This window comes from Neolamprologus brichardi, chromosome 12 (assembly GCF_056152115.1).
Source record: "Neolamprologus brichardi isolate AB-2024 chromosome 12, ASM5615211v1, whole genome shotgun sequence".
NCBI lineage: Eukaryota > Metazoa > Chordata > Actinopteri > Cichliformes > Cichlidae > Neolamprologus > Neolamprologus brichardi.
Window position 1 is genome coordinate 27,729,549 of NC_142115.1, and position 27,940 is coordinate 27,757,488.

General features: G+C 40.9%; 1 protein-coding gene across 2 annotated transcripts; it reads left to right on the forward strand.

Annotated features, from left to right (window-relative positions):
* Positions 1–10: 10 nt before the first annotated feature.
* On the forward strand, positions 11–27,855 carry cltcl1 (clathrin, heavy chain-like 1). Of its 2 annotated transcripts, XM_006789956.3 has the most exons (32): positions 11–286; positions 7,587–7,794; positions 9,347–9,615; positions 11,299–11,460; positions 11,670–11,783; positions 11,873–12,046; positions 12,254–12,451; positions 12,779–12,979; positions 13,090–13,242; positions 13,334–13,456; positions 13,961–14,098; positions 14,190–14,354; positions 14,512–14,692; positions 14,790–14,953; positions 15,040–15,165; positions 15,275–15,417; positions 16,212–16,446; positions 16,530–16,652; positions 16,753–16,898; positions 16,984–17,167; positions 17,732–17,924; positions 18,012–18,169; positions 18,306–18,470; positions 19,857–20,132; positions 20,755–20,904; positions 20,998–21,129; positions 21,248–21,358; positions 21,872–22,042; positions 22,271–22,492; positions 23,135–23,161; positions 25,715–25,790; positions 26,188–27,855. In XM_006789956.3, exons 1-32 carry the CDS (start codon positions 245–247, stop codon positions 26,313–26,315), a joined length of 5,058 nt encoding a protein of 1,685 aa, XP_006790019.2. In that variant the 5' UTR covers positions 11–244; the 3' UTR covers positions 26,316–27,855. The 2 variants fall into 2 exon arrangements, with proteins under 2 accessions (XP_006790019.2, XP_006790021.2); XM_006789958.3 differs by lacking the exon at positions 23,135–23,161.
* Positions 27,856–27,940: the final 85 nt, after the last annotated feature.

The window sequence follows — 27,940 nt, forward strand, 5'->3', positions numbered from 1 at the left end:
CTAGTTTTCTTAGCGGAGGTGCGGAGTTTTTGATTCAGGACTGGTGTAAGGGGGGCTACTGAATGGGAGCAGTCACTGGATTCGTATGATACCAACGCAAGCCACCCAGACTACCTACTACTGCCCATCAGTTTGACTTTTTGGGCATTTAGGGCACACAAAGAAGAACACCACCTTTATCCTCTTGTTGTCCCCTTCCCCTTTCCTTCCTCGCGGACTCTTCAGGCAGAGAAACCCTCCAGAAATGGCTCAGATACTGCCGATACGATTTCAGGAGCATCTGCAGGTAAGCAGACATACAGAAAGCCCTAAATTTAATCCCAGCTCCTTTCTTTTTGCGCCACTCCTCGCCCTTGTGGGTCCGCACACACACAGCACATGTCGCATTTAAATGGAATCTGAAAAAGGGCTGCGGGGTGGTGCTCAATATAGCTACAGGCCTAGTTCTCTCCTGCCGGGCAGATGATGACTTGTAAAAATTGAACAGTCAGATCGTACACAGCCCCAATGCGGACCGGTACGTGTGCTTGTGTGTGTGTGTGTGTGTGTGTGTGTGTGTGTGTGTGTTGGGGGATACGCCGCAGTTTTTCCCGTTTAAGTTATAAACGACGCTGTCATTTTCACTGCGGTGTTTTGACACTTTGTGACAACTGAGCTCAGCTGTTCGTGGCTACGTTGTATCTGAGAAATGAATGGCACTTGTTCTCAATCTTTGTTGCTGCCATGCTGTTGTCATGTCCTGCAGCCAAATACTCCCAGTTTCAGGAGCAAAAATCCCAACCAGTGTCTCTCAAAATGCCCAGCTTTTGCACACAGCTAGGCGTAACTGATAAAAATCACTGTAATGTGTTTCATCTAACAACATGAAACTGTGCGCTTTATTTAGATCTTGGTCGTTGGATGTAGGTGTACAGGGGGATGTAAAAAGCAGTTGTGTTTGGATTCACTCGGCAGTTGAATAAGTTCTGGAAACTGGCTCAATCAGTTGTAATGAAGCCTGTAAGACCAGAAACGCATCATTCGATTGATATCTTGCCATGACCAAAACGCAATATGACATCTAGTTCCATAATGCAGCGTCTATATCATATTGATTTAATGTGTCTCCAAACTCATGCTGGTGATTATTTATTTTATTGTATTGGTTTCTCTTAGGGAGCATCTGCACAGCTTCAAAGCAATCTGCATCAATATATCAGAGGAACTCAAGCCCCATAGATTCTGATCTTGGTGGAGAAAACACACGCGGGCGCACACACACACAACACAAATGCCCTTTTACAATCTGTGACAAGAAAAGAAAACAAGCAGCCAGTGATTTAGTCGTCTGCGGGGGAACAATTTGCACTATGGCCCCCTTTTTTTCCACTGCTATGGATTTTTAATCGCTGTCCCGTAGCAGCCCCAGTGCTTGGTGTCTTGCAGCCAGAAGAGAAACTTTGTGATGCACCCCTCCACCTCCCCTGGTCTGTAGCCTGTTGTTATGGTAACAGCAGGCAGTGAAATGGCCTTTCACTAGAAAAAAATAAAAGCTCAGAGTCCCAACCCCCCTTCTCTCTCCCTCTGCTCCCTTCCTCTGGCCAGTAGCCCCACTTTCTCAGCCAAAGATCCTTTATCCACCAAAAAACTGCCAGCCAAAAGAGCCTGCAGCCTAGCAGGCTCCTCTCCTCACTGACAGGAGCGGTACACTGCTGCTCACCGATGGAGCACAGTGCAGTACCTGGCAATGTCTGGTTATTAGTCCAGATTGCTCACAACAGTACAGACCTTTCCCTTTATACATGTCTTAAGAAAACCAGGCCTTGAGACGGCGATAAGCAGCCCGCAGCTTTATGTTTCACCTCTACCGTGAAATCCCAGCTCTGCTACAGTCGTATCTCCCTGTGAGTCTAGGTGGCTCCAGCAGAGTGAAAAATGCTTGGAATTTGCAAACCCAGGACTTTGGGCCTCAAGTTGTTTAGCTTTTTTTTTTCTTTTCCTTGGCCTGGTATTTACAGCTCCGTGTCTGCAGTCTGGGCCGAGGTTCACGAGTGTAACATGGATTTAGATTTGTGATGAGGTACCAGCTTGTTGAGCTAGCACTTGCATAATATACAGAGTACAGCAAATGCCATAATATCCTGACTATTAAAACTGTTGTTTAAATGGGCCTGATTATGCTTTTTCTCATCTTCTGTCATGCATATACTATTTAAATGCTGATAACATGGCACAAGTTTCAGAAGAGGTCTGTGAATGTGCAGCTCCACCCACCTACTGTTCAAACCTTCAACCAGATGAATGTTGAGATAAATGAGCATTAAAAAATCGCGTTAATGTTCCTCTGTTTAGTGCAGACATATAAGATGAAGGACTGGTGTTTCTGTAGTGTTAATGCCAGCTATGGATTACCTGCCTTACCTCACACTGTCACTAAGCTGTCGGGTAAATTCTCTTTACTTTGCTTTATGATTCTAGAACCATACTGTGCATGAGCATGGCAGAATCTGTCCTTAAATCAATGCAGTAATTGGTGGATCAGAGTTGGGTTCTGTGGATTATGATGGAGACAAAAATGAGGGACTGAGAATGGTCTGGTGAATTATGAAGGCGAGAGTCATTTACAGCTTTTGTGGCTCTTCTGCTGGCTGTCGGTGCAGCAGCCTACGTACTGTAGCAGCTTGTGTAAGTGCAAAGATTTCCTGCAGCTCTGAAGTGCCTGAAAATTGTCTTGTCTAGCTGAGTCGGGAGAAGTGAACCTGCTGTATTAGTACTAATGAAATGACGCCACCACGTCAAACCACCGGATGTGTTTGATAGACAACTGAGGTAAGCAGGCCCCGTTTAAGCCTGGCAAATTGCATCAGGATAGGAAGCAGGATGACAGAACAGTCTAAGCGAGTCTAACAGGACACATCTGTGACCGCAGCAGTGGCTGGCAGGGACAAGGCTGAGCGTCTGTGTTCAGTCACCGGAATTCGATCATGAATGCATTGAAAGAGCAGTCATCCAACACATACAACACTCGCATTGTGTCTTTCTGTAATTTCAAATGGGTTGTGAACTTTGAAATTTGGATTAACTACAAGTGCGGATTGTTCTACAATCCACACTAGAATCGGAGATAAATATCTGTGTGTTTATTCTGACTTGGAAGTTAGAATATTAATAGAATCCATTGCTACTTTAAGGTGTTCATGATCACCATAGCTATATACTTTAGGTTTATTTATATAGGCACTATTCACACTAACACTTTTCTCAAGGCACTTTATACTGCAAGGTAAAGATCCAACTAAATTGAGGGAAAATCCCAACAATCTGATGATCCCACATGAGCAAGCACTTTGCGACTGCAGGAAGGAAGACCTCCCTGATAACAGGAAGAGACCCTCTGGTAGACCATGGGATAAGAAGGGTGTGACTGGTTTTGGGGGAGGGGACAAGAGGAGAGAAAGATGGAGAGACCAAGACAAAAAACAAACTCTGATTTCCTAAAATAAAGGCTACGCGCTTTGCGAGCAAGTTCCACTCCCCCCCCTTGCATTCTTCGATTTATTAAAAAAAAAAGTGCTTGTGTAATCTCGTCATGAGCCCAAAACCATCAGCTGCTGATTCAACGTGTCAGTGCCTCAGCAAGATGTCCACCCAGCCTATGACTCACCAAATACCGTCAATGCTGCTTCATCAGTTAAGATCTCCTGCCTTTTGTTACTGCGGTATTAACGTATTAATACGTTGTTTTTATTGTCTCATGTGTGCAGCGAAGATTGCTTAGAGGAATCTGCAGTGTATCACTGGTTAGTATTTAAATGGATCACTGGAGACAGTAAGTTGAAGCTGAAGTGGGTTTTTAGTCTGGCATATTCTACTAAGAATCAGCTGGAGGGAGTGTTCTTACAGCGAGCCGGTCTCTCCACCCTGAATCGTACTGTAAAATGCCAGAGGCCTGTGTTACTGGAACTAGAATCAACATACCTTCCTACTTCTTGGCCATTGTTCTTCATTTCTCGCAAGAGGCACATGCATCACTCTGACTTCTCTTATTTACAATAGTTCGCTCCCTCTCTTCGTTGCCAACAGGATATTTATTGGTCAGTGTCTTGAGCTCCTCCTTTCACTCCCAACCTTATCTTTTCCTCCATTATCTTTATCGTAACTTCCCTTCCCTCTGCTTCCAGAGATAGTTTTGGCAGTCTTGAAGAGATGCAGCATATGGCTCCATTCCTCCCCCAGGGCTTTTCTGTGGCCTTTACAAGATGCCTTAAACAATGAAAATATTATTATTCTCATCCTTTATTATTTAATCATTGGGACAATAAACATTAAAAAAATGCCAACTGCATAATTAATTTATTAATTTATTCTCTGGCTTAAAGAAATTGTTCCACGGTTAAGCAGCACTTGAATATTGATCTTTAATGAAATATTTGTCTCTTTATCATAAACTGCAAACATGCTTCAGTTAAAGTTGATTCTGTAATGTTGTGAAAGGGGAATTATGTTAATTTACAGCTCCATATTTTTATTCTTGGACTTTCCTTGGACATTGGCACAACCCCAAAGGTGATCCTTTGCATGAAACAAGCTGCTTTAACTCCGTTTCTCTACCTTTAAAGCAGCTTTCTTATGATTGGCTGTCCCAAACAGAATGTATCTGGCTGTGGTTTGCGTTGCATTAACTGTTCAAGAATTACAGCCATTTTCATACATAGTGCCCAGTTTTCAGAGGCTCAATTTGTGCCTGATTAAGTGAGGTCAGTTTCCTCATTATTAGATGACAAATTAGGCAGACAAATGTTTAACTTTCATGTAGTTGCTTTTCACTGGAACTTTTAATATGAAATCCAAAGAGATGTTGCTAAAACCAAAATAAGCCTATCAGAAACTGTTACGGCCCCTGGCCTTGGATGAAGTGAGGCTGCCTGCTTTATGCAATGTCCTGAAGTTTTACAATCTGGTACATTCTTAAAAAGAATGAATGCACTGACCAGCTCAAGAATTTCACAACATCTAACCAAGTCATGAGCACTCTCAAGCTGATGGACGTACCATTGTTAAGATTTACAATCAAAACATGTCTTCATGAAGGGAAATACAGGGTTTACAAAAAGGTGCAAAACACTGGTTACGCTTGAGAACATGAAAATGAAACCAAGATGAACTTGCACCAGAATAGTGGGAAGAGAAAAGTGTGGAGAATGAGGAGTCATACCTCATTTTCTGTCAAACACGAGGATGGAGGCATTGTTATGGCATGGGCATGTATGGTTAGCAGTGAAACTGGGTTACTAGATGATGTGACTGCTGATAGAAACAGCAGGAGGAATTGTGAATTGTATAGGGATATACTCTCTGCTCACATTCATTCAAATGCAGCAAAACTGATTGGATGATACTTCATGGTGCAGATGGATAATGACCTGAAGCATATTGCAAAAGCAACCCAAGAGTTTCTCAAGGCAAAGAAATATGAAATTCTTCTTCAGTGACCAAGTCAGTCGCTCGATCTCAACCCAGCAGAGCAGATTTTCAGTTGTTAAATACAAAACTAAAGGTAGAAAGATCCTCAAAGAAGAAGCAACTGAAGGTGGCTGCTGTAAAGGCCTGGCAGAGCATTTTAAGGGAACGAACTGAATTTCGTGGTCTGCATCAGTTCTGTCTTTTGATTGGTCACAGGACTGTAGGTCTTGAAAACGACAACAAAATCTAAAAAGGAGCCAAAAACCTGCAAAAAACTAATAACTGTGTTTGGTCATAACTACATGCCCCCCCCCCCCCCCCCCTAAAAGTGACTAACCACTGTACACATGAAAGTACTGATAAGTGTAGCCTATGCTAAAGCTAGCACCTGGTATAAGTGAAAATCTAAAAATATTTTGGATATAATTAATTAAGGATAATTCAATTTTTCTTTGGAAGCAGCCCCTCTGATCACCCCAGGCTGAACACTGCTGCATCCTTCCTGTTTTGGAGATGACATGATTTAAATGGCTCAGCGGTCATGATTTGTTTTCCTGCTCTATCAGCCAACTGCGAGATAGTACAGTCCTTGTGATGAGCATAAGGATTCCTTTCCGCTTGCCTCAGACTGCATAATGCAGTCAGTTCAGTCATCAGAGGGAGAGTGCATGTTTCTGTCTGTCCTCTCAGTTCAGTTAGTTTGACAATGTGTGCAGTAATTCCTCTATTCAACCAAACTGGACTTTTTCATGTTTGTTAGTTTTGAGGCAAATTTGTGTGTTGTTGTGTTTTCTGACTTGTTCTCATTAGGTTTGCTTTATTAAAATATTCTAATGTGTTCTTGGTTTTAGTGAATCTCTTGTTTTTTTTTAGTTTTTTTTTTTAGTGGTAATTAAACTTTATTTACAGCTAGCTGCTTAAAATGATGATTAAATACACTGTCAAGGTCCAGTCGAGCTTTAATAAAATTAAGTAGTAGAGATGTAATGATAAGTACAATGACAGCATTACTATTTATATTATAGGAAATTATTGTCAGCTTGTGTAAAATAAAGCTAAAATAAAGCTCTGTTTAGTTAACATCCAGCTGTGTGCCCACGCTTGTTCCCTGGCTCCATCTCCCACCGACCAGACCTCCTGTATGGGAAAACGACCTTTAAGAGTATCCCTGGAAAACTTGAGCAGACCTGCTGCTATTTTAATCAAGTCCATGTTATGATCCATCGCTCACTACTTTCTCTTCCCCTAAAAAGCAAATGGCAGCTGCTCCCACATATATTTTCTCACCACATTTTAAGTTGTTGCAATAAAAGCATAGTATTAAAGCAGGAATATTGTGCTTGTGGCTGAGTTTTGCTTTCACAGCCCCAATTCTTTAAAAGTTGGGATGCTGTGTAAAAATGAAAATAAAGAGAATGAAATGCAGTTCTGTTTTATAGCTTTATGTGTCACCTTATGCATATCTCTCACAAACTGGCCGCAGCTGTTCGCCTGTGAATGAGGATGGGCTCACTGACCAATAATTAATTTTTAAGTACTTTTATTACAAAATGTACTATACTGTGTATACTATGTACACTAAATATACATACAAAATGTGTGTCTGCCAACTGAATGCAATTTTCTCTTATCTATGATACAGTCTATAATAATTAATGTACTACAGTGTATTTGCATTTATGTAGGCCTTTTCTAGTCTTACTGACCACTCAAAGTACTTTAAACTACAATTTCCAGTTAACTAACAGTGCTTACTAAAAAGTGTTGGGGGTTTTTCAGGGGACAGGTTCCTGCTCATCTAGATGAAAGGGGTAGCAAACAAACACGTCATATATATACCACTAGCTACAGCTCTGTCATCTGGTATACTTCTGATATATCATTAGCTCCTGCCTTTTTGTTTTTGTGTCTATGTGAAGACATGTCTGTGGTCGTACCCTTAAAGAAAACTCTTTCTTTAAATATGATTGCATCTATGTTGTCATTTTTATAAACTGTTTAGCCATTTCTTGAAAATGTACTTGTATCTGTTTCCAGCTACTGACTAGCTTACTGACCGTTATATGATACTCCACCGCTGTAAAATGGGGTAACATAATTAAGCTAAAGGTTCTCACTTTTATTTCCTCAAAACTGTTTTTTAGCTGCAGAACCTGGGCATAAACCCAGCCAACATTGGGTTCAGCTATCTGACGATGGAGTCGGACAAGTTCATCTGCATCCGTGAGAAGGTGGGCGAGCAGAACCAGGTGGTGATTGTGGACATGTCGGATCCCACCAACCCAATCAGGAGACCCATTTCTGCCGACAGTGCCATCATGAACCCCGCCAGCAAAGTCATCGCCCTCAAAGGTATGATGATGACGCATATAGAAATGACACAACACATTTAGGCAGCAGTGGCCAATAGATGAGAAATACTGTACTGGTGGCCCTATATTAAGCGCAAAGTATTTTATTATTGTTTAAAGTCCCAGAATGAAGTCTGCATGGCCTCTGCACTGTTTATTTGCTTCTAGTTTTAACAGATTTAGCCGTTTACTAGAAATGCTGTGGGAAAGCCGCAGCAAAGATTAATGCCTGTCAATGTTGTAAATATGCCGAGTGCACTCGCGTCTATTACCCAGTGTAGTAAATTGGTTGTGAAAATTGATCGCCTGTCACTGAAACTAACCCTTAGAGCACAAACACAAGTGCTGATCAGGATGATTTGCTTATAATGCTTCTCTCTCTCCCTCCTCCCCCTTCCTCCCTCCCTCCTCCTTCTAAGCACAGTATTCCCTGTTTGCCCCTTTCCTTATGGTCTATCTTTGTCTTCTCATTCTTACCTGATTGACACTTTGCTTTTTCTCCTTTGCTTTCTGTCATTTCTCAGACGGTGAGTTGCTTTCTGTCTGTCTACCCGTCTGGCACGCTGTTGTGATGATACACTGGCCATGTCTCTCTCATAAAAGCTATCCCCTGTATCCCTTTTAACTATGCACATCTATTTCGACCACTGATCAATCAAAACACAGACGGCTACAAGAAAGGCACCTCAATATCACACGCACACCCACACTCCAGCCTAATCTTCTGGCAAATGCCCTACTTTTATGAGAATTGCACATGTGTTAGCATGACTTGTATGCTGGTAGATGTGTATGTGTGGTATGCATCATCAGATGTTATACAGTGAGAGGAGTTGGGGCACTCTTTGTGCACCTTTGCTCGCCTCTGTGAGCGTGTGCCAGCAGCCGTAATCAATGTTCAGATCTTTCCTTCCTGCACATAAGGGATGCCATTTACGTATCGTAAAGGCTGTGTGTTTGCAAGTTTGTACAGCAGCTCTAGTATTTACATGAGTCATGCATTACATCACCTGTTTGTTTTTCATTAAGTATTTTGGGCAAATGGAGGTTGTATCTGTGTTTAGTCAATTGTGACATTTTCAAAAGCTGCCATCTGCTTTCTGTAGCTGCGGGTCAGGTCACTCAGTAAAGAGTGGTGCTTCCCTGGCTTACGAACAATATCGAGCAGTTCTGATATAATTTTTATTTGCTCTTTATTTCTGACACGAGTTTTGAACACTTGTGTCAGAAATCTCCCTCGGTTCCCCATTACAGTGGTGCTCACAGCACGGAACAGTAGTTACATTAAAGAAAATCATCAATCTTGGCTGAAACTAGGTCTTCGCCACTCGAAATAATCAAAAGAACAAGCTATTAAAACGTTTCCTCAATGAATAAATAGTTCCAATTAAAAGTAGCTCTATTTATTTTCTAACTATTTCGAGGCAGACATGTTCATCTGCGGGTCTGTGTGTTACTCAGAACAGCTATTTAATTTGTTGTTTGGAGTTATTTGACGACTTCTCTCTTGCCTGTTTCGTCTCACGTCTCTCTGTTTCTTTACCGACCCTCAGCTGCCAAGACGCTGCAGATCTTCAACATTGAGATGAAGAGTAAGATGAAGGCTCACACCATGTCAGAGGAGGTCATGTTCTGGAAGTGGATCTCTGTAAACACCGTGGCCTTGGTGACAGATACCGCCGTCTATCACTGGAGCATGGAGGGGGATTCCCAACCGACCAAAGTATTCGATCGGCACGCCAGTCTGGCCGGATGTCAGATCATTAACTACAGAACTGACGAACAACAGAAGTGGTTACTGCTGATAGGGATTTCTGCACAGGTATGAAAGCACAGGTGATATAAACATTTTCTGTGAACGGAATATTTATCTCTCCGATCCCTGTTTGTAGCCTTATTGGACAAAAGATCACACAAAGAACACTTTATCTGAGGTCAACTTTTGTTCTCTTCACTGGGCTGGAAGGTTTTGGCTGTGAGCAGGTACACACTGGAAAGCAAAAGAATTGTTTTTACCACACTAAGTTTTGAAACCTTTAGCTATTGTGCGACAGTGAATTAGCTTTAAAAAAAATCTGCATTCCTAACCAATGACTGGATCATCTACTTTCTACAGGAACCAATAAACTTGGAACTTCATCACTTCCCAGAGTTATTGTTTGCTCACTGAAGGGAATGATAAAGAGATCAAGCTGTTATGCCATTGTATTATGCCAATAAGGGTGTATAATGTCATTAAAAAAAAAAACACAATTTAGTGTCCATGAACACATAAAAGACACATTCTGAGAACAGTGGCATGAAATTCTAACAATTAAGCTTCCTAGAAATTTCTGCATTTTATCCTTCTCTTACACAAAGAGTCGGATGTTTTTGGGGGTTTTTTGGCTGTAAGCCGGACTCGTTCCCGGTGGGCTCTTTGTCACAGATTCTCTTCATGATTTTTATGAACAGAATTTCTAGGAGTAGCTAAAGCTTCCACTTTGGTAGCCTCGTGATCGTGTCTCTGCCTTTTGTGGATCTTGTGGTTCTGCTGACTTCATCAGGTGGTGGCCTACAGATTGCATTTGAGTGGTTCACAGCCAAATGGGAAGCAGCATTGATGATAATTAGCACCTCTATCTCTGAGGCCATGGTTTGCAGCTGGAAAAGGGTAGAGTGCCTATTCCAGGTCAGAGTTGCTGTCCCAAGTGAAGGAGTCTAAGTATCTCTGAGTCTTATTCACAAGTGAGGGGAGCAGGAGACTGACAGATGGATTGGTGCCGCATCCGCAGTGATGAGGATGCTATTCCGGTCTGTTGTGGTAAACAGAGCTGAATGTAAAAGTGAAGCATTTACCAGTTGATCGTCCCTACCCTCAGCTATGGTCACAAGCTTTTGGTAATAACTGAAGAATACAAGAAATACGTTTTGTCTGGAGGATCACGCTGAGGTGGTTCTGGTATCAGACTAGGATACTTCCTGTCCTCTGTTGGGCAAGGTGTTCTGGACATGTCATAGTGGGAGGAGGTCAAAGAGTAGGACACACTGCAAAGATGACATCTCTTTGCTCGCCTCAATGAGATGGAGGAGGCGGTTGGGGAGAGGGAGGTCTGGGCTTCTCTGATTAGGTTGCTGCACCCTGTGACCTGGCCCTCAATAGGTGAAAGAAAAATGGATGGACAGATGTCTTTTTTGCTGACTTGCTGAATCTCAATAAGAAAATCAATACGCCACTCTTTTTCTGTTTTTCTAAAGGAGTCTGGATCTAGAGGACTATGTCAAAGTATGACAACATGCATACATATTTCAAAGTGAACTTGTTTTATATGTATATCTAAATCAAATAAGCAAACAGTTTGTTTACCCACATCTAACCAAATGCACAGATAATACCTACCATTTGTTCACATACACATACAAACACACTGCCTGAAATTTAAACCTGTATCTTTGATCCTTAATAACTTGAACATATCACTTTTTCCCCCCACCTTTTTCTTTTTTCTTTTTCCTTGACCTTCAGCAAAACCGTGTGGTCGGAGCAATGCAGCTGTACTCCGTTGACAGGAAAGTGTCCCAGCCCATCGAGGGCCATGCTGCTGCCTTCGGGGAGTTCAAAGTGGAGGGAAATGCCAAACCTTCCACTCTATTCTGTTTTGCTGTGCGCTCACAGGCTGGGGGAAAGGTGAAGGCCATTCGAATGTACCCATGATGCTATCTGTGTTTTTAGCTGCTGAGCAAACTGCTTTGAAGTGCCTTGAAAGAGTAATGTTTATGTTAGAATCCTATGAAATAACTTAATAAATAAATAAGTTTATTAATGTACAAATCCTCAACTCTGATGTTCTTTTTGGTCTCATTTGCTGTACTGTTGTCTTGGTTTACTTCTACCAGTTACACATCATTGAAGTTGGTCAGCCAGCTGCAGGAAACCAGCCATTTGCTAAGAAAGCTGTGGATGTGTTTTTCCCACCAGAGGCCCAGACAGACTTTCCCGTTGCTATGCAGGTAGTGAAAATGAGGCTTCTTCTACTGTACTCTGCTCACCACATTAAGGGTCACTCCTGAATGTTTCTCTTTCTAATTATTCTCCACAGATTGGTAGTAAGCATGGCGTAATATACTTGATCACAAAGTATGGTTACATTCACCTGTACGACCTGGAGTCTGGAGTGTGTATTTACATGAACCGAATCAGTGCTGAGACCATCTTTGTAACTGCTCCTCACGAAGCCACTTCGGGAATCATTGGTGTCAATAAGAAGGGACAGGTGAGAAGCAAACGGGCAGTGAGTGTGTGCAGAACAATCTCTCAAGTGAAATGTTTATTCATAGTGGATAATTTGACTGTAATGTTTTGGCAAGCTATGCTTGGCAGACATTCTTAAGAAACTGGACTGTTAACTGGACACATTTCTTAAGTTCAGTTATTTTTACTGTGCAGTTCTTAATTATTATCTGTTCCTTTTTTATTATAGGTTTTGTCAGTATGTGTGGAAGAGGAGAACATTGTAAACTATGCCACCAACGTGCTGCAGAACCCTGATCTCGCCCTGAGGATAGCTGTCAGGTCAAACCTTGCCGGGGCAGAGGAGCTTTTTGCTAGGAAGTTCAACACTCTGTTTGCCCAGGGAAGTTACTCAGAGGCTGCGAAGGTTGCTGCATCAGCACCCAAGGTACGCCCGTCTCTGTTGCCATTTTGTCATTCTTGCCTATGCTAATATGAACCAGGTGTGGGTGAGAACTGCACAAGGAGTCTTGCATTTGCACAGAATCAAATTGTGAAATATTTTTCTGTTGGCGCTTAAAACTATGACAGTTACACACACTGTGATTCAGCACTGAAAAACGAAACCCAAAAAGAATCCCGCATATGTTCATGTGAAAACACGGCAATAAACATGAAGTTCTCCTTCAAAACATTTCATGGAATCTGCTTTTGTTTTGTTTTTTACTCTACGACTAATAATCCCTTCATTCTTTGATGTCTTTCCTCGCCTCAGGGTATCCTGCGAACAGCAGAAACCATCCGCAAGTTTCAGAGCGTCCCGGCTCAGCCGGGTCAAGCCTCTCCACTGCTGCAGTATTTTGGTATTCTTCTGGACCAGGGCCAGCTCAACAAGTTTGAGTCTCTGGAGCTGTGCAGGCCTGTCTTGCAACAGGGCCGCAAGCAACTACTGGAGAAATGGCTGAAAGAGGACAAGGTATAACTGGAGGATTAAAGAAATGAGGCAGATTTGTATATATACATTTATTTTATTTATTTTACATTGACCAGTGTAAGTGAAGTCGCTTTCCTCCTCTTGTGTTGTAGCTGGAGTGCTCAGAGGAGCTGGGAGACCTGGTGAAGGCCTCTGACCCCACTCTCGCTCTTAGTGTGTACCTCAGAGCAAATGTCCCCAACAAGGTCATTCAGTGCTTTGCAGAGACTGGCCAATTCCAGAAGATAGTGTTGTATGCTAAAAAGGTAATCAGAAGGCTTATTGTGTTTCCATTTAAATTTTGAGCATTGCACAAATAGCAGGCATGCGCATTTTTATCCTTCTGCGTTCGCGTAGGTGGGATATACCCCAGACTGGGTGTTTCTGCTGCGGAATGTGATGCGTGTGAATCCAGACCAGGGTCTGCAGTTTGCTCAGATGCTGGTCCAGGATGAGGAACCGCTGGCCAACATCAACCAGGTAAACACGCACAAACGTGAACGCCTCTCTCACTGGAGACATCCTGCTCGTGTGCTCCCTTTAAAATGCATGTGCCTGTTTACCCTTATACATGCACGCAAACGCACAAAGTGCCCAGTGTGGGAGCCTACATATGTGTTATTCCAGATGTGGCAGCAATGCCAGGAATTCACTGAGTCAGTCACCCTCTCCTCCCTTTAAAGCCACATCATCACTCCGCTCTGTCCTAATCTCAAACAGGGAAGATGATGACTTTATGAAAAGCGATGGTTTTAAGGAGACCTTTGCTTTTCGGATGTGAACTTTTCATGTTTAAGGACATCTGCAAAACAGAAACATCTGGCTGCCGGGCCTGTGGTGTTTAATAGTGTGCACCTCAAGCCTTTGCATGCTAACTCAAATCATTGTTCACAGATGGTCTGAAATTTTAAAAAAAAAAAAGAGAGAGAACTTTGTCTAGCTATTTGTGTTTTGACTGCTCTTTTCTCTCATGCTCTTTGGTAGATTGTTGATGTGTTTATGGAGGGTAGTCTGATCCAGCAGTGCACCTCTTTCCTATTGGATGCTTTAAAGAACAACCGCCCAGCAGAAGGTCACTTGCAGACACGTCTGCTTGAGATGAACCTAATACACGCCCCCCAGGTGAATGTTAATGTTCAGACTTCTGCTTACCTTTTCTTTAATAATGTTAAATACAATGTGTTTGCTCATGTGTGCGTATACGCTGTTTTAGGTAGCAGATGCAATCCTTGGGAACCAGATGTTCACGCACTATGACCGTGCCCATGTTGCTCAGCTGTGTGAGAAGGCAGGACTGCTACAGAGAGCTCTTGAACACTACACTGACCTGTACGATATCAAACGAGCCGTGGTTCACACACATCTGCTCAACCCTGAGGTATGGCTGTAGAAGGGCAATGATGCCTGTATACTGCTCTCTTGGGAACGGCTTCATTTTACTCCTTAATGTGTGAAAATGCTTCCTGAAATGACTCCTTTTTCCTCCGTGCTCAACATGTTGCTTTACTTTCTCCCCATTTGTTTTTTCTTTTTAGTGGCTGGTGAACTTTTTTGGCTCCTTGTCAGTTGAAGACTCTTTAGAGTGTTTAAGGGCCATGCTGTCGGCTAATATCAGGCAGAACCTGCAGTTGTGTGTCCAGGTAGCATCTAAATATCATGAACAGCTGGGAACTCAAGCGTTAGTGGAGCTTTTTGAATCCTTCAAGAGTTATGAAGGTAGGTGGGGTGGTTTTTCCTCATTTTCTGCAGGTTTGAATTCACACTAGATTAACTTAACCACCATGTTGTTTCTCCCCTCTCATATCTCTACAAGGCTTGTTTTACTTCCTTGGGTCGATTGTGAATTTCAGCCAAGAGCCCGATGTTCACTTTAAGTACATCCAGGCTGCCTGTAAGACCGGCCAGATCAAAGAAGTGGAGAGAATCTGTAGAGAAAGCAACTGTTACGACCCAGACAGGGTTAAAAACTTCCTCAAGGTATAAAGATCCCGTAGCATATTTTTCTGATATTAGCATCTTCCAGAGTTAATTCATAATAAACCTCATGTTTCTTCTGCTTCTAGGAAGCAAAGCTAACGGACCAGCTTCCTCTTATCATTGTTTGTGATCGCTTTGACTTTGTCCACGACCTGGTTCTCTACCTTTACCGCAACAGTCTGCAGAAATACATTGAAATCTATGTACAGAAGGTAAGATCTACAGTTCGGGTGACTTTATACATAATCTGATTATTATCTAGTTATCGTTATCGAGCTTCATGATGCTTCTCTATTTTGAATCCTACCCACTTGCTTTCAGGTCAACCCCAGTCGTTTACCCGTGGTGATTGGAGGTTTATTGGATGTGGATTGTTCTGAGGATGTTATTAAGAACCTGATCATGGTGGTCAGAGGGCAGTTTTCCACTGATGAGCTGGTGGACGAGGTAGAGAAAAGGAACAGGTAAGACTAAAGGGTGAAACAATTTCCTGTCATCTCTTATAGCAGCTTCTGAAATGATCTGGCCTTTAATGCGCAGGTATCATGCTGGTACATAAAAGCTGTTAAATCTAACTTCTGTAGGAATGAGTTTAAATGATAGATCAGATTGCAAGCCATGTTTGCGGTTTGCCTGAACCACTTAGTTATGTGTGTTTTCCCCTCAAGTCATTGAAGGAAAAGAACAAATACTAACTGGAAAATTGTTTCTTTTCCAATAAACCTTGAGGCGATCAATAGTAAAGAATCATGATCTCCTTAGCTGATGCCTATAAATCGTTAAGCATTCACAAACAGGAGTGGAATACATGAATGTAAATATACAGACATTTATCTTTGTGTTTGCTCAGTGCATGCTTGTTAGTTTAATGCATATATGAAGTTGAAATTAATGTTTTAATTTTAACACCAAAAGTGATTTCTATAGTGGATTCTCTGAGGTTGTCATTATGTTTCATCGATACCTCAGTGTCAACCATCAGAATAACTTTGTCTCATATAATGAAGCTATTTAGTCTGTATCAACAAAGGTGAAAGTGAGAAACCCTAAAACATGACTCAATCGGCCTGCTGAGTGGACAATGCTGCCATCTAGTCTTCTGGCTGTGCATTACATCACAGGAAAAAGCTACATTGTAGCATCATCTTAGAAATGTAATGTGTGCTTTTACCAGTCCTTGCCATGAAATGAATTTTAAAAGCTTCTCCTAGGTATTATGTAATGAAGCTTTATATAAACGTACAGTTTCTGCTATCAGGTTAAAACTTCTGTTGCCATGGCTGGAGTCTCGTATCCATGAAGGATGTGAGGAGCCAGCTACCCATAACGCCCTGGCCAAGATCTACATTGACAGCAACAACACACCCGAGCGCTTCCTGAAGGAGAACCCGTTCTATGACAGCGCCGTGGTTGGACGCTACTGTGAGAAGAGAGACCCACACTTGGCCTGTGTGGCTTATGAGAGAGGGCAGTGTGATCTGGACCTCATCAAAGTATGTAGATCACATTGTATGGCTTTAGTGTCATAGTTTAAATAATTATAATGAATGCATTTTTAACTTTTTGTTCATGTCAGGTGTGCAATGAGAATTCATTATTTAAGAGTGAGGCTCGATATCTGGTACGGCGGAAAGATCCAGAGCTTTGGGCGACTGTGTTAGAAGAAAACAATCCTTTTAGAAGACAGCTCATCGACCAGGTAGGGGATCCTCCACCTCTTCTTTTAAAGTAAAGCACGCAAACATGAATTGTATTTTTGTTTTTCTTTCAACATCTATTTTCGATTTTCCTTCTCTCAGGTGGTGCAGACAGCTCTGTCAGAAACCCAAGACCCAGAGGAGGTGTCGGTCACAGTGAAAGCCTTCATGACCGCAGACCTGCCCAATGAGCTGATTGAACTTCTGGAGAAAATTGTACTTGATAATTCAGTCTTCAGTGAACACAGGTACCTCAGGCTCACAGCTTATTCATGGTGATCATTTACGTGCAACCATTTTTCTAACATTTCTTTTATTTATTTTTTAAACAAGAAACCTACAGAACTTGCTTATTTTGACGGCCATCAAGGCAGATCGCACTCGTGTGATGGAGTACATCAACAGGCTAGACAACTACGATGCTCCGGATATTGCAAACATCGCTATCAGCAACGAGCTCTTTGAAGAGGCGTTTGCTATTTTCAAGAAGTTTGATGTGAACACCTCAGCCATACAGGTAAAAACAAACCTAATCCTGCTAAAACTGCACTGATGCTGGAGGTCGAAGTTACAGTAAGCTAAAGTTAGTAATCACAGAACCTTTTCTCTGTAAAAATGTACATTAATATGTGCATTTATTTTACTCAATTAAGTACAAATTTCCATTTCTTTTTGTAAAAGACTTTGTTGCGACATTTGTAGTTGGGGATGTTTATACTTCATGTGTCAGGGTATACCTCATCTCTCAACCTGTAAGAACTGGCATAATCTCCCGGGCCTTCCTACCAAAGTTAGAAAAACATTTAAGAAAATCATTAATGAATGAATTGATATTTACCTTTCCTAAATCCGGGCCATTAAAAGTACTTGTGGGTAAGCCCTTTAACTAAACTAACAAAGTCATTTGCCAATGATGGCAGGTTTCATCAGTTTCTCTTAATCACTGTGAATTTAGCACAATAGTGAAAATGAACGAGCCTTAAAAATGCTAGTCCTATTGTTTTCTATTGTTTTATCTCATGTTGGCTCATAGAATATAGCCATCTCTTGTATATTTATTTTTTATTTTGTATCCCTCTAGGTACTGATAGAGCACATAGGGAACTTAGACCGTGCCTATGAGTTTGCTGAGCGCTGTAATGAGCCTGCAGTGTGGAGTCAGTTGGCAAGAGCCCAGCTGCACAGAGACCTGGTCAAGGAAGCCATTGATTCATACATTAAAGCCGTTGACCCGTCAGCGTACATGGAGGTGGTCAACGCAGCCAGCAAGAACAGTACGTTTTTGATTTACAGGTAAAACATGCTAATGGTGTTTATCAGTCTTGGGTCTGAGCTGATCTGTAGTGTGTTGCTGTTTCTAGATAACTGGGAGGATTTGGTGAAGTTTCTACAGATGGCTCGGAAGAAAGCCAGAGAGTCTTACGTGGAGACGGAGCTGATCTTTGCTTTAGCTAAAACTAACCGTCTGGCTGAGCTGGAAGAATTTGTCAGCGGGCCCAACAATGCTCACATACAGCAGGTAAAAAAAAAAAAAACAACAAAAGTTCCAGCTGTAGTGTTAAAGAGATGTGTAGCTGTTGCAGAATGTGCTTTTTGCTCTTTGCCAGAAAATGATTGCTATCTATATATTCATCATCTGATCTCTACCTCTCCAGGTGGGCGATAGATGTTATGAGGAGGGTATGTACGAAGCAGCCAAACTTTTGTATAACAATGTGTCCAACTTTGCTCGACTTGCATCCACATTAGTCCACCTGGGAGAGTACCAGGCAGCCGTGGACAGCGCCAGGAAAGCCAACAGCACACGGACATGGAAGGAGGTAACCGGCGCAAAAACACAAAAAATTTGACTATGAAATAGTCTGACTCTTAATCTATTATCATATTGTAGGGTAAATTACCACCTTTAACTGGGCTTAAACCTAATTTAAATTTTGTGCATACGCTATTAAAACAGATTGCACATTACGGTGGCAGTCTGCTGCTATGTAGGAGTTAATATAGAAGGTGTGTTTAACTTTTAAGTGCCATTCACATCAGGATCTACGTCATAATTATTTCTGGAGTGTCTGATTCATCTGATTTGTCTCTCAGCAAAATAATAATGTATGGATTCGTGAGCAGCCATGGATTGCACATGGCTGCTCTAGTCTGTTGTTTATGCTCATTAATTAATTATTTATTCTATTTAATAAGGAGCACGCAGTATAATGGATATCAGTGCCAGATTTGATGAAAATGGCTAATTTGCATCTGTACCTCAAACCAGGGAATTAAAAAAAGAGAAACATTGACACCTGATTATTGCATATTTCTATATAGCAATTTTATTTATATAGAACATTTCATTACATGCAAACTCAGTATGCTAAGTTTACAGTGTCTTAAGGCAGTGCATGTGTAGAAAGCACACATTTAAAAAAGAAAAAGGACAAAATGCTGAGAGAGATAAACCAAACAAAAGAGATTAAAAGTACTGCCTTGGTTTGTTCCTTGTCTGAGGTGCATCACAGCTTGTCCAAACGTGTTGCACCCCTTTGGATTTTCTAGTGCAATTACAGGTCTCCGCTTTGTCTGATTAATTTAAAAGACATGGGGAAACAATGCCGTAATTCTATACTGAGCATAACTGAATCGATGTAGTGGCGAATTACAAGAGTAGTCATTTCAAGGCGCTTTATTTTTATGACATTATAGACAGAATCCCCAACGATCAAACGGTTCCTTACAAGCAAGAGAGATGGATGGTAAACAAAAACAGGACAAAACAAAATGTCAGTGACATGCAATAGTGGATATAAATATAAATAGTGCTTATAAATGCACGGGGGAAAAAAGAGAAAGGAGAGTGAGGGAGAGAAACGCACTATGGCTACCCAGCAGTCTGAGCCTAGGCATCATAAACAAGATTTATAAAACTACTTAAGGGGCTGATTTAACAGCTTTATGACTTTATGACTCTGTGGATATAAGATTGAAATTGAGTGATTTTCTTGCTGCAGTTTTTATGTTATTATTACAGCTTTTAATTCAGGTCACCTCAGTGTTTCTAATATAGTCACTTCATGTAAAAAATGACAGATTCTTGATGATTAGAGAATTACACGAAAAGGTAGCAAAACACAGGATATGATGATATGAATGATAGAAGTGGTCCTCTGTTTATCGTTGGCTATCTCCAGTTTCATGCATTAATTTCTTTTCAGGTATGTTTTGCATGCGTGGACGGCGAGGAGTTTCGTCTGGCACAAATCTGCGGCCTTCACATTGTGATCCATGCTGACGAGCTGGAGGACCTTATCAGCTACTACCAGGACCGCGGGTACTTTGAGGAACTCATTGCTCTGCTTGAGGCTGCTTTGGGTCTGGAGCGGGCCCATATGGGTATGTTCACCGAGCTCGCCATCCTCTACTCAAAGTTCAAACCTCAGAAGATGAGGGAGCACCTGGAGCTCTTCTGGTCCAGAGTCAACATCCCAAAGGTAGAGTGTTTCTGTTACTATGTGTGCGCGTTTGCCCGTTTCAAAACTGTTCTTTCTTTTGTCAGATCAAAGAGGCTGCTTGCGTGCCATGAAATCTTTTGATTCATTACTCAGTGAACATTTCTGCTTCTCATCAGCGCCGTGAAAAAGGAAGCAGACAGAAAATTAATTGACTTGTTTTTCTGTCTTTTACAGCTAGTTCTTTACTGACGCATTTCTGGTGACTTGCAGCAATTAAACTTTCATTTACCAGCTTTATGCAACTGTTTGTCATCTTGCCCTCAAATAACCTTTTAAAAACTTTAAATATCTTTTTTAAAAATGTTTAAAAGCATGAAATACTATTTTATTTTAATATTTTGCTCATTTCAAAAGATGTGTATTAATACATCTATATAAATGGTTAAAAAATAATTATGTTTTGATATGAATATTTTTTTGGCTCAGTGTCTGTGTGTGTTTTCCCCCCTCCCTCTCAAAAAGAGTAGGTTACATAAAAGATAAATCATCTATTTGATGTCAGCCTTTCAAAGCTTCAAGACATTTTACTTCAAATATATCAAATCTATTAGACCAGCCAAACAAATCTCTGACAGTAATGAATGTTTTCTGTGTTTACCAGGTTCTTCGTGCTGCAGAGCAGTCTCATTTATGGGCAGAGTTGGTTTTCCTTTACGATAAATACGAGGAGTATGACAACGCTGTCATCACTATGATGACTCATCCGACTGACGCATGGAAAGAAGGGCTTTTTAAAGATATTATTGCAAAGGTAAACACGGCTATTTTTTAAATGTTTATTATTTTCACAAACTGCTTACATGATCAATTGATCACTTATTGTGTTTTTTCTTTTATCCTTTAGGTTGCCAACGTGGAGCTCTACTATAAGTCTCTATCCTTCTATCTGGATTACAAACCCCTCCTACTGAATGATCTTCTGACCATTTTGTCTCCTCGGTTGGACCACAGCCGGGCTGTCATCTTTTTTAGCAAGGTAACAACCAGCATGGCCAGCCTCACTTTTTAAAACGTATATTAAATAAAATGTGTTTTTCTAAATAAACTGGACCCATTGCTGATATGGTGTGACATGGGTTGCTTTTTTCTCTTAGATGAACCAGCTGAAGTTGGTCAAGCCTTACTTGAGGTCTGTGCAGAATCACAATAACAAGTCTGTCAATGAAGCTCTTAACAACCTGCTGACAGAGGAGGAAGACTACCAGGTTTGCCAGCCCGCTCTGTGACTTATATTGATCACAACACATGATGTAAAACACAAAGAGCTCAAATATGTGACCTATTTGTTGCCATTTTTTTTGTCGCTTGTGTATTATTTACTGTGTTTTAAGCATTATTTACAATTTTTTTTTTTAGACATTCAAACAAGTATGGCAATCAAATGCTACAAAGCTTTAAAAAAAGAGTAATATCTGTGTAAAGAAAGTCATAAAGACACAATCTATGGCCTGGCTGTAAATCGCAGGTGATTTTCTAGCCCCTCTCATAGCCACTGATAGCAGCGGTTCCAATTTTAGACCTAGCAATTTTGTTTTGCTGTGATGACGCCTGCTTTTTCACACCAGCACCAGCGTCTCTTTATGTTGAAATCCACAGAGCCAGTTATGGATTGAGGATAGACACCATACTGGTGTAAATGGGTACAGGAAGCAGTGCCCAGGACGCTGTTACCTCTGGATCTCAAATGCAATGCATTTCTATCCGTGTATCATCCACAGGGATTGAGAGCCTCCATTGATGCTTATGACAACTTTGACACCATCGGGTTGGCTCAGAGGTTAGAAAAGCATGAACTGATTGAGTTCAGGCGTATTGCTGCTTATCTGTATAAGGGCAACAACCGCTGGAGACAGAGCGTGGAGCTTTGCAAGAAGGACAAGCTATACAAGGTAATGAAAAAATAAATAGATAGAAAAGCTCTTCAAAATACAGGAGACTTTTAAAAGGTTCCATTTCCTCAATGTACCTATAGATGGCAGTGTTTGTTTACTTCACATGCAAATAGCGTCTGTTCACAGGAATGATTCTTTTGGCTAATTTCTCACACTTGAAGATAAAGGATTTTATCTTTCACTCAGCCATGTGAATGAGATACTTTACATTTTTGTCTCTTCTAGGATGCCATGCTGTATGCAGCGGAGTCTAAGGATGCTGAGCTGGCAGAGACATTACTCCAGTGGTTCCTAGAGGAGGGCAGGAAGGAGTGCTTTGCTGCCTGCCTGTTTGCCTCCTATGATCTCCTGCACCCTGACGTGGTGCTGGAGCTGTCCTGGAGGCACAACATAATGGACTTTGCCATGCCGTACTTTATCCAGGTCATGAGAGAGTACCTCACAAAGGTTGGTGCTGACAATCAACACCAGGAGTTTGTTTGATGTCAGCTTTACCACTAAAATAGATTTCACTATTGTGTAATTTTAAGAAGAATATGTGGTGTTGTTGATGTAATATGTCTGTGATTTCTGAGAAACAGGTCAAACATATATGGTGCGACAAGAAGGCAGAGACTAAGGCCTTCTTAAGTAATAATATTTAAAGGGACAGTTCAGCCCAATTGTTTTCCCTCTGGCCTGCAGTGCTGTTTGTCCATCTATATTAGCCGGTGTAGTTTGCTCAGCAGAAGATAATTTCCTATATGAAAGTGCTCACAACAAGATTTGTGCAATTATTTTGTGCAACTAGGTCAATACTTAAAAAGGCGTTAATGTCGAGTTTGTCGCATGAAATTTTTTTTGGCACTTTAAGAACCACAAGACACTAAAAGTGTCATTTAGTTCTGTTACATTCAAGCCTTCAAGCGACGATGTCACCACAGCTTGTATTTCCAAAACATGCAAATTCCATCAAAACGATCTAGATGGATTTTTAAAAAAATCACTACAAGCCAGAGTGAAACATGTAAATCTTCATAATGACCTTTAAGTATATTTACCAGTGCTACCTGCAGATATGTGAGGTCATGTCTTTGGGTTCTTTTCCAGGTTGATGAGTTTGCAGCGAAGGTGACGGTCTCTGGCCCTTTTTATTTAAAAAAATTCTCTTCTGTGTTCTGTCTGTCTGTTTTTCCCGTAACTTATCTCTTACGTTTCTGATGTAGGAACCTAGCATGGACTGTAGATTGAGTTTGGCCTAACTAGGTCTGGTCCTGGAGAACTGTAGTAGTGTGCAGGCTTTTGTTCCACTTGTGCCAGTACATGTTCAGATTAAGCAGGTTTTCCTCCAGTGAGCCCTAATCTTAGTTATTTATTTCTCTTGGTTTTTAGCCATTTGACACAAGTTCATGAGAAATAAAAATAAATAGACACATAACTACTTTTCAATGAAAACATTAATAAAACATCTGGCTAAATGTGGCAGTAGTATATGAGTTAGTGTAATCAGAAGCTAAAATAAATAGCCTCCCACCACCAGACCAGGTGAAATGAACATTTTTAACCTCCTCTTATTCCAAAGTGTATTTTAGAGCCTAAATAATAATGACTCAGTTTCATTGACGCAAATCTGATGCAACAGAGATGAAACATAACAATTTTTAATGGATAATGTTTACTGGTTAAAGTTAAGAGTGACTGTATTATAATTGAGTATATAGTCTGCATCTTAATTTTGGGTAAATATGCAGCAGTAAAGGGACGTTTGGTAGATTATAAAGTGTTTTCTAGCTGTCAAGTGCAAGAAGGTAAATGTAGTCTAAAGCAAAAACTCTGGAGCCAAGGCCTGTACACTATTTTTTATTTCTTCTTCAGCACTAGGATTAGCCTGTCCTGGCCTAACGGATACCTCTTACCTCTAACTTTTCTTTCTCTTGGGGCTGCATCTTGTGTCAAGTGGCATTTTTTTTTAAAGCCTTGAAACTGTGATCTTTCCATCTGACGGAGGCTTTTTGAAAGCCCAGAAAAGAAGACAATCACAGAGAAAAAGCTGCTTTGGCTTTAGACTTGCTCGATGCACCCCCATGTTTCTAACTTAAGGTCACTTTGTTTTAGTTTTTATTGTTGAAATTAGTGCAGGGCTGCAAACAATAACCTCAAAGGTTATGTAGTGCCCTTTCCTCAGTTTGTGAAAGTCTTTTCAGTTAGTTTTAGTTTTTCAGTTTAGGTTTGTTGTAGGTAAACCTTTGGTACTGGTCAAACAGGTTGGGATGGAATCTAACAGCCAGTTTGAGCAGCTAATCAGGTAGAGAAATCCCAACCCCGCCTCACATGAAGTAGTTCAGTACATACATGTTAAACAGGCAGCTTACCCCAGTGATACCATTGTATATGCAAATATCATGTTCTTTTCTCTACACCTTTGTCCCAACTTTTAAAGAAATGTTTATTTCTTTAACTCAACATGACTCTGTGCTGACTGAGCTTCAATTATAAACCTTCAGTATTCAGCCTTCCCCACAGTTAAAGCACAGTGCCTGATTACTCCTTTGCACTTAGGGATTAGGATTAGTGCTACAAACAATTCACAATTACTGTACGCCTGGCAAGGATGAGCTTGACCTGCGAGCCCTTAGCTTGATTTTTAGGCCAGCAGTGATAAACACTCAGTCAGGAGGGTCTGCTTGCAGCTGTGATCAGGTGCAAGCTGAAGTTGTGACTGCCACTTAATCTTGTAGCACTTTTAATGGCACAAAATTGGAATTTAGAAACGTACTGTTTAGCTTTTGCTCTCCTTGTATTCAAATATTTCTTTAACCTTAAACCTTACCTTAATTCTTCTTTTTAAAGGGTCAATTTTACACAAATCACTAAAATAAAATATCAAAATTAAATAAAATCCACCTGCTGGTGTCAAGTTGTGATGCAATTTTGGATTTGTTGCTGCTCTGTTGGATTGATGTTAATCTGCTTTTCTTCCTGGCGCATAAAGCACTTAGCTTTTAGAAAATTAGCACCTTTCCAAATTTGTCATTGTTCATTGTTATCTGGAATTCATCATATGCAGACCATGTAAAGATTTTTTTAAGGCAAATTATTTACTGGTGAATATAAAAAATAAACAACAGCTTTGAATCACAGATGGTATTTGAATGAAAGATGGTATATTAAAGCTCAGAGCAGAACCTGTTGGATTGGGGTGATAGCAGGAGTGTCACAAGTCATTTGATGCTACTAGATGTGATAAAAGGTTAAATGGTTTTATTTAATGTGATTTGGGTAAACTGACCCTTAAATTTTCATTTAACATTTTTACTGCAAGCTTTATTAGAAGTTCTCACCAAACCTGCATGGCATCTTCTCTCACCTTTAGCTGCACTGTGAAGTGGTGATTGTAGTTTTGTCTTTCACAGATGAAGATCATATATCTTCTGTAACTGCTTGTGTTTGTCAGTGTTTATTAATTTGATGTGGGATAAGCCTTAGTGTATTTTTAAAGCTCAGGTATTAGAGTTTATGTTGTAATTTGCAACGTTTTTGCCAAAGTCTATGAAATATGAAAAACAGATTGAGCCAACTTGAGCTTATATACTTTCTGCACGATACCTAGAATCCATAAACTGAGACTTTCTTTCAACAGTAAGCGCGTGAGTGATGTCTAATCCGTCCTCTCTTCTTTGTTACCCTCAGGTGGACAAACTGGAGGAGGCCGAAAGCCAAAGAAAAACTGAAGAGGAAGTGACAGAGCCTCAGCCGATGGTGTTCGGTAGGTTTACAGGCAGAACAGCTCACTGAGGGATGAACATTGTTGTTCCTGGATAAAGTAAATTTCCCCAAATGAAGCTTGGGCTATACTTTACAATGATATAATCTAGCTGATTAGTTTACCCATAATAAGAGGACACGCTTGCGTTTTCTGTTATTATCTGAAACCAGCAGCAGCTGTTGCTGTGTAATTAGCTTTACACCGCCAAAAGAATTACAGGCTCATTGAGCAGCACATAAAGAAAACCTAAGTGGAGAAAAAAAAAAGCCCCATAATTTTGTTTGATATAGAACAAACAACTTTAGCAGTTCAACAAAACAGTCCAGTCATGTGTACTTTCTTATAAAGACGGGGAAAATTTTATTTTGTCTGTGTTTGTTTTTGTTTATGTGATCAGGTCAGCAGCTGATGTTGACTGCCTCTCCTTCTCCAGTGGCTCCCCAGCCAGCGTATCCTGGCTACGGCTACCCTCCCGCTGCTGCCGCAGGCTACCCCGCTCAGCCCGCTTACGGCTTCAGCATGTAGATCCACCAACTCGTCCTTCTCCTCCACCCCTCTTCCCTACACACATCCACCCACCCTGAACCACACTGCTGCTCTGGGTTTCAACTGGCTGACTGGTGGCGTACAGCCTCCTGAAATTTCGCTGGGCCTTCATTTCCCAGTGAGGCTTCACGTGAATTCACAGAAACTGCAATAGAAACTTTGTCTCTAGTTTTTCCACATCCATTTTAGAAGGGTGGCATCAAGTCTGTCGGACCCCCCCCCCCCGTTGTATTTTCCACTCAGACATTATAACTGCATCACTGATCTACACGGCATGAAGTCACCTCTCAGCTCCTTAGAGGTATTAGCATACTGAAGATGACATTAGTTGCGCCAAACCACTCTGTCCTGTTGCTGTTCCATGTAGACTTTATTAACCATAGAGCAGCTTTTTTCTTTTCTGTTTTTTTTTTCTTTCTTTTTAATTTTTAATTTTAGCACTGAAGAAGAGACTTTACTGCAGAGTTCAGGGGTACCTTACTCCTAATGCACTGTCACAGCCTTACACATTCTGATGAGGCGGCAAAACGGGCTCATTTGTTCATGTTTAATTTTGCAACTGTCTCATGTTCTGATTAGAAAGACAGTTACTGTGCAATAGTTTTATTTGTCCTTTCACAACAGGTACAAATTGTTTGCTGTATTATGGACTAAGAACACTTGTTTTATGAGGTTACAGTCTCTGTGTGCGTATGTGTGTGTGGGAGTATGCGTGTAGCCTCTAAAGCCTTTGGGGGTTTCGTCACCAAAACCAAGACACACTCAATGATATCTCCACTCCTTTGCAGCTGCAAACCTTTTGCTGGGTCAGAGCGGTTGATTTCATCAGTCGACTTTTTGGAGTTTCAGTAATGGTTGTGGCAAAAAGGCTGAAAGAAAGCAGGTGAAAATGGAAAGGTGAAATGTAGACTGTGCATGTGCTGCCAAACTATAATGCTGCAACCAGGAGCACAATTTTCATGTTACACTCAAGTATATGAAGTATTACTAATGTTGAGTAAAAAAAAAAAAACAGTTATGTATGATGAAACTTTCTGATCCAACTAATGAAAAAACAAACAAAAGTGTGGCGAAGCTCCAACACACTCGAGATGAAAACAGGGGAATGTTAGCTCACGTCCTGGTGCCGGCTGGTTCAAGTGTCATTATTGTACTGAAAACAGTGTATAATTTAAATATATTGAAATACCTAACTAATCAAAGTATTATGGAATATGTATTGTCTATAGTGTGTTGTTGTAGTCTTAAAAAGCATAATGATTTTTGTAAGAAAATGACAAAATGCAAAAACAGCAGATGAATAAACGCCAAAATCTTGAGGTAAGGCTGCTCAAGGTAACAAAAGATGAGTTATTGACTTTATTTCATGTCAAGGTCCCCATGTGATAAGCAGAGCTCTGGCCCAGCGTGGTCCCGGCACTGGATTTGTCAAAGATAAAATGCAAATAATCTGAGCTGCACACCAGTTGCTTATTTTATCTCCACAATTCATGCATACAGAAAGAGGAATAAAGTTTACACACTGTGTGTGTTCGTGCATTGTTATTTTACAGCAGGAGACACTGGGTGTGAAACATTTCAGTTGAATCCAACAAAAATTAAGA